General features: G+C 40.1%; 1 protein-coding gene across 2 annotated transcripts in view; it reads left to right on the top strand.

The window, feature by feature from the left end:
• LOC115223978 (GPI inositol-deacylase) overlaps positions 1-10,000 on the top strand; it is a 246,082-nt gene that overhangs the window by 46,025 nt on the left and 190,057 nt on the right. For both annotated transcript variants that reach the window (XM_029794744.2, XM_029794743.2), the window contains exons 9-12: positions 1,667-1,824; positions 3,383-3,415; positions 5,456-5,508; positions 8,251-8,317. In XM_029794744.2, coding sequence (XP_029650604.1) covers positions 1,667-1,824; positions 3,383-3,415; positions 5,456-5,508; positions 8,251-8,317 — 311 coding nt within the window. The remainder of the gene's footprint in view (positions 1-1,666; positions 1,825-3,382; positions 3,416-5,455; positions 5,509-8,250; positions 8,318-10,000) is intronic.

Genomic DNA, 10,000 nt, shown 5'->3' with positions numbered 1-10,000 from the left:
TGTGTTTGTCCCCTAGCATTGCCTGACAAACCGATGCTGGTGTGTTTACGTCCCCGTCACTTAGCGGTTCGGCAAAAGTGACCGATAGAATAAGTACTGGGCTTACAAAGAATAAGTCCTGGGGTCGATTTGCTCGACTAAAGGCGGTGCTCCAGCATGGCCGCAGTCAAATGACTGAAACAAGTAAAAGAGTAAAGAGTATATAAATAAATAAGAAAAAAAAAACACCTTTTATCAATTCAAAAGGAAAAATTAAATAACACCATCTAGAAAATTACATATAATAGAAATATTAAATATAAGATAGAAAATATTAAAAATAAGATAAAAAATAATAATATACCGATGATTAAGTAATGTGCAAAATAAATATAACATATTTATTTAATACTAGCAGTATCGCCTGGCGTTGCTCGGGTTTGTAAGTGAAATAACTATATAAGCATTTTTAGAGATGTAAAGTATAATAGCCATCTCAATATGGCTAACCACAAAGGGGGGGGGGTGTTACTGCAGCTTTTTACGTTCTGAGATTTAATAATAAATTCTTAGAGAGTTACTTCACTTATATATGCCAACAATGCATTAAAAATGGGGAAAATTGATGGTAAATTTTTTTAAAAATCGTAGCCTCATCGTAGACGCTCGCTAATACCCAGAAGGGCTCGATATGAATCACGACTATAAGATACCTGGTTTTGGTTAAACTGCACCGCAAAATGTGGGAGTAGTTAGGAATCTAAATCGTAGGAGACGGACAGCACACAACCTCACTTTTATATATATAAAGATTTCTGTTATATGTAATTTTCTTGATGGTGTAATTTAATTTTTCATTTTGAATTGATAAAAGGTGGTTTTTTTCTAATTTATATATATATATATATAGTAAGTAAAAAGTGATTAGACATTTCCATACTAGTTGCATTATATAAGCAAAAAAATAATGGGTGAAAATACACAATATAGGCGCAGGAGTGGCTGTGTGGTAAGTAGCTTGCTTATGAACCACGTGGTTCCGGGTTCAGTCCCACTATGTGGCACCTTGGGCAAGTGTCTTCTACTATAGTCTCACACCGACCAGAGCCTTGTGAGTGGATTTGGTAGACGGAAACTGAAAGAAGCCTGTCGTATATATGTATATGTATGTGTGTGTATATATATATATATATATATATATATATATGTATGTATGTGTGTGTATGTTTGTGTGTCTGTGTTTGTACCCGCCAACATCGCTTGACCGATGCTGGTGTGTTTATGTCCCTGTAACTTAGTAGTTTGACAAAAGAGACCGATAGAATAAGTTCTAGGCTTACAAAGAATAAGTCCCGGGGTCAATTTGCTCGACTAAAGGCGGTGCTCCAGGATGGCCGCAGTCAAGTGACTGAAACAAGTAAAAGAGTAAAAGAGTAATAACATTGAAGAACCATTGTAATCTTTGATAAATTAAGACAAAATAATGTAATATTTTATTTCGATATACAAAATCTTTTTACCTTAGTTTCAAATTTCATCCATCCAGTTCTTATCAGTATTTTTACATTTATGGATCTCTGGTTCAATCTCCAGTCAAAGCAGTTGTTGTTTATATTGTTTTGTTGTTGTTGATTTTTATATTTCGGTATTCTTTTCCCTTAATTAACACATCTAATTAAATTTGCAGTGATCGTATTAGACAACTACGTGTCCCGTTTCTATGAGAAAGTCAATGAATACTGGATTGACAATAGCCATACGACCCTGGCTAATATTACCATTTTGTCTACTGGTGGCGGCGAACGGGATTACCAGGTTCCAGTATGGGCAACATCTTTGGATAATGTGAGTCTATAGTGTTTCTTTTATACAAGACTAACGATTACAGTTGGTGTACACTTGTGGGATTGGAAGCACTCCGTCGGTTACGACGACGAGGGTTCCGGTTGATCCGAATCAACGGAACAGCCTGCTCCTGAAATTAACGTGTAAGTGGCTGAGCACTCCACAGACACGTGTACCCTTAACGTAGTTCTCGGGGATATTCAGCATGACACAGAGAGTGACAAGGCCGGCCCTTTGAAATACAGGTACAACAGAAACAGGAAGTAAGAGTGAGAGAAAGTTGTGGTGAAAGAGTACAGCAGGGATCACCACCATCCCCTGCCGGAGCCTCGTGGAACTTTTAGGTGTTTTCGCTCAATAAACACTCACAACGCCTGGTCTGGGAATCGAAACCGCGATCCTATGACCACGAGTCCACTGCCCTAACCACTGGGCCATTGCGCCTCCACTGTACACTTGTGACATATCTAGGTGTCATCATCATCATCATTTAATGCCTGTTTCCTGTGCTGACATGGGTTGGACAGTTCAACAAGAGCTGGTATGGCCGGGAGCCTTATCACACGGTTGAGAAGCAAACTTGTTAAACACATTGCCTTACCTTTGCTTTCTTCTTCTTCTTTCCCTTCTTCTTCTTCTTCTTCTTCTTCTCCTACTTCTTTCCTTTTTTTCCTTTCTATTTTTTCTCTTCTTCTTTCCCTTCTTTTTTCTCTTCTTCTTTCCCTTCTTTTTTCTCTTCTTCTTTCCCTTCTTCTTCTTCTTTCCCTTCTTCTTCTTTCCTTTCTTCTTTCCCTTCTTTTTCTTCTTCTTTCCCTTCTTTTTCTTCTTCCCTTCTTCTTCTTCTTCTTCTTCTTCTTCTTCCTCTTCTTCTTCTTCTAACATCTGTTTCCTATGCTGGCATGGGTCAGGCGATCTGACCGGAGCTGGCAAGGCTGAGAGCTGTACCAGGCTCCACTGTTTGTTTCGGCACAGTTTCTGCAGCTGGATGCCCTTCCTAACGCCAACCACTTTACAGTGTTTGCTGGTTGCTTTTATGTTGCACCGGCACCAATGCTTTTAACATGACGCCAGCACAAGGTGTGTGCTTATATAAGGTGCCACGCAGTGGGACTGAACCCGGGACCATGTGGTTGGCAAGCAAGCTACTTACCACACAGCCACTCCTGCGCCTATTAAATAAGCAGAACATTTAACAAAGAAATCTTAACCCTTTCGTTACCAACCCGGCTGAAACCGGCTCTGGCTCTGTAGTACAAATGTCTTGTTTTCATAAGTTTTGAATTAAAATCTTCCACCAAACCTTAGTCACAATTTATGTTCTTAACACTAGCTTAACGGTAACTAAGTTATTTTACTAAATTCTTTGTTATATTTAAAGTAATTGAAAAAAACACAGAGTATCTCAGAATAAATACAGTAACGAAAGGGTTAATACTAAAGAGTTAATCTTCATTCCTACACTATCAGCAAATACCAATTTCATTCTCTGAATATATCAGCAAACACCAATTCCCTTGACTAAATATTGATTCTTCCTTTCTTTTTTGTTTCATTCCAGATTGTCCTGAATGGTTTAGGAATCAGCACCGTGGTATGTTATCTCTGTTTGTTTGCCTCTCTTTTTTTTTTCTTTTACTTGTTTCAGTCATTTGACTGCGGCCATGCTGGAGCACCGCCTTTAGTCGATCAAATCGACCCCGGGACTTATTCTTTGTAAGCACAGTACTTATTCTATCGGTCTCTTTTGCCGAACCGCTAAGTGACGGGGACGTAAACACACCAGCATCGGTTGTCAAGCAATGCTAGGGGGACAAACACAGACACACAACCCCCCCCCCCAGCGCACAAATATATATATATATATACATATATACGACAGGCTTCTTTCAGTTTCCGTCTACCAAATCCACTCACAAGGCATTGGTCGGCCCGGGGCTATAGCAGAAGACACTTGCCAAGATGCCACGCAGTGGGACTGAACCCGGAATCATGTGGTTGGTTAGCAAGCTACTTACCCCACAGCCACTCCTGCGCCTATTCTCTCAATTTATTTCAACATCATTTAATTGACTTAACCCTTTAGTATTTCAAGCAGCCATATCCAGCCAAAATGTCCTACCTGTTTTATAGGATCTTTACCTTTTCACCTACAGATTTAAAAAATAATTTTTTTGTAACAAAACACTTTCAAACTTCAGACACTGGTAGAATGTCTCATATAAAACATCTTTTACTCTTAGCATTTTTGAGAAAAACTTATATTTACTTAGTTATTTCACGTTAAAGTTCTTGTATTTTGGTAATTTCAACCAATCAATGACGTGTATTCAGCTGAATAAAATTACTGCTGTTGTTTGTCAACAACAACTATCGGCGGAAACTGAAAGATGCCCGTCATATATAATATATATATATATATATATATAATATATATATATATATATATTATATATAGGCACGTAAAATGCACCAATCCGACCGTGGCCAATGCCAGCCTCGCCTGGCACCAGTGCAGGTGGCACGTAAAAAGCACCCACTACACTCGTGGAGTGGTTGGCGTTAGGAAGGGCATCCAGCTGTAGAAACATTGCCAGATAAGACCGGAGCCTGGTCCAGCCTTCTGGCTTCCCAGATCTCCGGTCGAACCGTCCAACTCATGCTAGCATGGAGAACGGACGTTAAACGATGATGATGATATCTCATATATATATGTGCATATATACATACATATATATGTATATAGATATGCATATATGGGTACAGGACGGCATAAAATGTAAACAACATGAAATACGAAAATAAAGTTGGGTGTGCAAACAACGAGAGAAGCAAATGGAAAACAAGACAAGTAACATAAAAATTGACCCTTCATCAGTTGTCAGCTGTCCTTCTACTCTTCATTTTGAGCATGTGTCTGTGTTCCCCCCTCCACCATTGCTTGACAACCAATGTTGGTGTGTTTACATACTTACTTGTGGCGACGTTCACCCTGGGCAGGTTGAGTCGGCTTCTTCCACCACCCTTGAGGCATTGTATTCGCCATTGAGAATTCATGGAAGAAGTTTCGTGGGAATATGTGGATTTGACAAGCAGTCCCCCAACAATCCCGCATGTAGAGACATCCTGTTTGCCGCAGATTATCCGCAGACGCAGGGACAGGACGACCGAGGAGCCGCCGGTTGCCGAAACAGACACTCTGAGGATTTTCACCAGAGCCCCGTCTACCGGGTTGTGGCCCTAATACCACTCGGTGTCAGACCAATCCGCCTTGGGTGGCCCTACCAGGAACCGAAGTTCCCGACCGCATAGCTCTGACACTACCCGTTGCCAGCGTCCCCACCACGGTGAGGAGGAGATGGACTTTGTGTTTACGTCCCTGTAACTTAGCGGTGTGGCAAAAGAGACTGAAAGAATAAGTACTAGGTCTACAAAGAATAAGTGTTGGGGCTCATTTGTTCGACTAAAGGCAGTGCTCCAGCTTGGCCGCTTTCAAAATGACTGAAACAAATAAAAGAATAAAAGAAAAATAACAAAAGAAAAAAAGAGTAAAGGTCCATTATAGGAATTTGTAAGTGTTTAAAGTCCCTGAAACAGGGTCGAAATGATTTTGTTTCCTCTTTCTTCTTCCTAGACCACATCAATTCCCAATGCCTGGGTGTCGACCGACCATCTTTGTACTGTTTGGTAAGTTTTTACTGTTTTCTTTTTACATTGTTTTACTAACCCCCCCACATGAACTCTGGATGAGGAAACCTTTAACCCTTTCGTTACTGTATTTATTTTGAGATGCTCTGTGTTCTTTTTTAATTAATTTTGAATATAACAAAGAATTAGTAAAATAACTTTGTTATCATTCAGCTAGTGTTAGGAACATAAATTGTGACTAAGGTTTGGTAGAAGATTTTAATTCAGAACTTTTGAAAACAAGACATTTGTGCTACAGAGCCAGAGGTGGTTTCAGGTGGGTTGGTATCAAAAGGGTTAAGACAGGAAGAACTAGCTGTGGTCCAAGGTGTCTTGATACTTATGTAAAATTCATTTTTACATCTGTTTTAACACTTTTGTTACCATATTTCTGTTTAGAGACTCTGTGTTTCTTTCAATTAATTTTAAATATAACAAAGAATTTAGTAAAATAACTTGGTTATCATTAAGCTAGTGTTAGGAACATAAATTGTGACTAAGATTTGGTGGAAGATTTTAATTCAAAACAAGACTTTTGTACTCAGAGCCAGAGTCGGTTTCAGCTGGGTTGGTAATGAAAGGCATTCTAGCTCTGACAATTCTGTGTTCCTTTCAGGTTAAGATTTGAGAGAGAACTGACTTGTTTCTAGCAGGTCAAGCAAACACTGAGTCACACTGTGTCTTTTGCTGATTGGTGGCACATGTAAAAACTAGCACTTGTGCTGCTGGCACGTGTAAAAAACATTCGAGCGAGGTCATTGCCAGTGCCGCTGGACTGGCTCCTGTGTAGAGGGCACACAAAAAGGCACCATTTAAGCGTGGCCATTGCCAGTACTATCTAACTGGCCCTCGTGCCGGTGGCATGTAAAAGCACCCACTACACTCTCGGAGTGGTTGGCGTTTGGAAGGGCATCAAGCTGTAGAAACTCTGCCAGATCAGATTGGAGTCTGGTGCCGCCATCTGGTTTGCCAGACCTCAGTCAAATCATCCAACCCATGCTAGCATGGAAAGCGGATGTTAAACGATGATGATGATGATATGTATGTGTATCTGTGTGTTTGTGTATGTATATTTTGTAGAACATACAGGATATGCATGAAAGCACATGGCTTAGTGATTAGAGCATCAGGCTCACAGTCATAGGGTAGTGAGTTCAATTCCTGGATTGGGCTGCGTGTTGTGTTCTTGAGCAAGACACTTTATTTCACGTTGCTCCAGTTCACTCAGCTGTAGAAATGAGTTGCGACATCACTGGTGCCAAGCTGTATTGGCTTTTTCCTTTCCCTTGGACAACATCGGTGGCATAAAGAGGGGAGGCTGGTATGCATGGGTGACTGCTGGTCTTCCATAAGCAACCTTGCTCGGACTTGTGCCTCGGAGGGTAACTTTTTAGGTGCAATCCCATGGTCTCCATGACCGATGGGGGTCTTTACTCTTTACAGGATCTGCAGCACTAAATACATAAGTATATCATCGTCATTTGTATTTTTCATTATTTTTTAATCAGTAGAACTTACGAAGTGACACAAGGGTTGAGAGTTTTGTATGTGACATCAGGCACAGGGGTGGCTGTGTGGTAAGTAGCTTGCTTACGAACCACATGGTTCCGAGTTCAGTCCCACTGCGTGGTACCCTGGGCAAGTGTCTTCTACTATAGTCTCGGGCCGACCAAAGCCTTGTGAGTGGATTTGCTAGACGGAAACTGAAAGAAGCCCATTGTATATATGTATGTGTGTGTATATGTTTGTGTGTCTGTTTGTCACCTCAACATCGCTTGACATGTTTACGTCCCCGTAACTTAGCGGTTCGGCAAAAGAGACTGATAGAATAAGTACTAGGCGTACAAAGAATAAGTCCTGGGGTCGGTTTGTTCGACTAAAGGCGGTGCTCCAGCATGGCCGCAGTCAAATGACTGAAACCAGTAAAAGAGTAAAAGAGTATATGTATATACAGGGTAGCTCAAAAGTAGGTTTACAGTTATTCAACTATCTCTTTTGCATTCATATATAAACACTTTAGATCTTAATTATATAAAAATATGAAACCATTATTCTACGCTAATTTAGTTAATTTTGTCAAGCTCCCTTTTCAGTTTGTAAGATAGAAACTTAAATGTAATAAAATGTTTTAAAAGATATCTAAAGTGCCTACATGATAACTGTAAACCTACTTTTGGGTCTATATATATATATATATATATATATATATATATATATATATGTAGAGGGAGAGAGGTACAGTTGTGGCTGTGTGGTAAGAAGCTTGCTTCCAAAGGCGGCGAGCTGGCAGAAACATTAGCACGTCGGACAAAATGCTTAGCAGTATTTCGTCTGCCACTACGTTTTGAGTTCAAATTCTGCTGAGGTCTACTTTGCCTTTCATCCTTTCGGGGTCGATAAATTACATACCAGTTGCATACTAGGGCCGATGTAATTGACTTAATCTTTTTGTCCTTGTTTGTCCTTTTATGGGAAGAGGGTATTTTCAAGTTAAAGGAAAGCTGGAGATGCATTGTGCAACAAAATGGTTCATATTTGGTTGATTAAAAATGTAATGGCAAGTATTTATTGACCTTTTTCTTTCCTTTAAAAATTGTCATGTATTTTCCAGACAACCCAATATATATATATATATGTATGTGTGTCTGTGCGTACATTGTTTTCTAATGAAAAGACCCCAGCCTTGTTTCCTTTATTCCACAGTGTAATAATTTTGTATGTTTCTTTCCGTTCCATGTCCAGGTGTCGTCAAATTGTATTAATCATAAACCGAGCGTTATTTGACATGGTGGACCGAAATACCAACCAGGTTAGTTCTGAGATTTTAGTTCCTTTTTTTTGTTTTTGTTCTGTTAGTATTTAACCCTTTAGTGTTTAAACCGGCCGTATCTGGCTCAGATATTCTACATGTTTTATGTTCAAACTGGCGATATCCAGCCTCTTACATCTAACCTACATTAACATTCTAAAAATAGACAATCACATCATTGAAACCTCAAAGATATAACATAATGCTTGATTAATTAAAAACAATTTGAGTGAAAAAGTATTACATTTAACAGAGTAATCTGATCACTAAAGGGTTAATTAGTAAGATTTGTAGCAGAATTAGTGCTTTTATTCCTTTCAGAACCTCTTAGAATTGTGGTTCTCAACCGAGGTACATATACACAAAATATTTTAATTTTTTTATACAATTCATTAAAATATTTAATCGGCTGTGTGGTAAGTAGCTTGTTTATCAACCACATGCTTCCGGGTTCAGTCCCACTGCGTGGCACCTTGGGCAAGTGTCTTCTACTATAGCCTCGGGCTGACCAAAGCCTTGTGAGTGGATTTGGTAGACAGAAACTGAAAGAAGCCCGTCGTATATATGTATATATATATATATATATATGTGTGCGTGTGTGTTTGTGTGTGTTTGTGTGTCTGTGTTTGTCCCCCTAGCATTGCTTGACAACTGATGCTGGTGTGTTTATCTCCCCGTAACTTAGTGGTTCGGCAAAAGAGACCGATAGAATAAGTACTGGGCTTACAAAAAGAATAAGTCCCGGGGTCAAGTTGCTCGATTAAAGGCGGTGCTCCAGCATGGCCGCAGTCAAATGACTGAAAAGAGTAAGAGTATAAAAATATAGTAGTTTGTTTTTTATATATATTTAATGGTTATGGAGGTCCATAGCTCAGTGGTTAGAGTGTTGGGCTCACAATCGTGAGATAGTGAGTTCTAATCCTGGACCGGGCTGTGTGTTGTGTTCTTGAGCAAGACACTTCATTTTATGTCGCTCCAGTTCACTCAGCTGTAGAAATGAGTTGCAACATCACAGGTGCCAAGCTGTATCGGCCCCTTTGCCTTTCCCTTGGATAACGTCAGTGGTGTGGAGAGGGGAGGCTGGTATGCATGGGTGACTGTTGGTCTTCAATAAACAACCTTGTCTGGACTTGTACTTTGGAGGGTAATTTTAATTTTATAGGTGCATGGTAATTCATGACTGAAGTGGGTCTTTACCCTTTATGGAGGTCCAGTAAAATAAAATAGGAATCAAAGGGGTGCATAAGCAAAAATGGTTAAAAACGACTGTCTTGGAGTAATAATAAGTTGGTGAGTTTAAATTCTTGAATATTGGTTGTTGACTGGAACAACATGGAATTCTAATGCTAATAGCTGTGATTTGTGATGCTGCAGCTCACCCCTACTGTATCTGACCCTTAGTGTTACTAACCCCATAGGGTGCTAAGAGCACCATCTGAGCGTGATCGTTGCCAGAGCGGCTGACTGGCTTCCGTGCCGGTAGCACGTAAAAGGCACCATTCGAGTGTGATCGTTACCAGCATCGCCTTACTGGCACTTGTGCCGGTGACATGTGAAAAAACATTTGAGCGAGGCCGTTGCCAGTACCGCCTGACTGGCCCTCGTGCCGGTGGCACATAAAAGCACCCACTACACACTCGGAGTGGTTGGCGTTAGGAAGGGTATCCAGCTGTAGAAACTCTG

This window comes from Octopus sinensis, linkage group LG24 (assembly GCF_006345805.1).
Source record: "Octopus sinensis linkage group LG24, ASM634580v1, whole genome shotgun sequence".
Taxonomy (NCBI): Eukaryota; Metazoa; Mollusca; class Cephalopoda; order Octopoda; family Octopodidae; genus Octopus; species Octopus sinensis.
The sequence above is the reverse complement of the archived record's forward strand: the minus strand, read 5'-3'. Positions and strand labels throughout refer to the sequence as shown.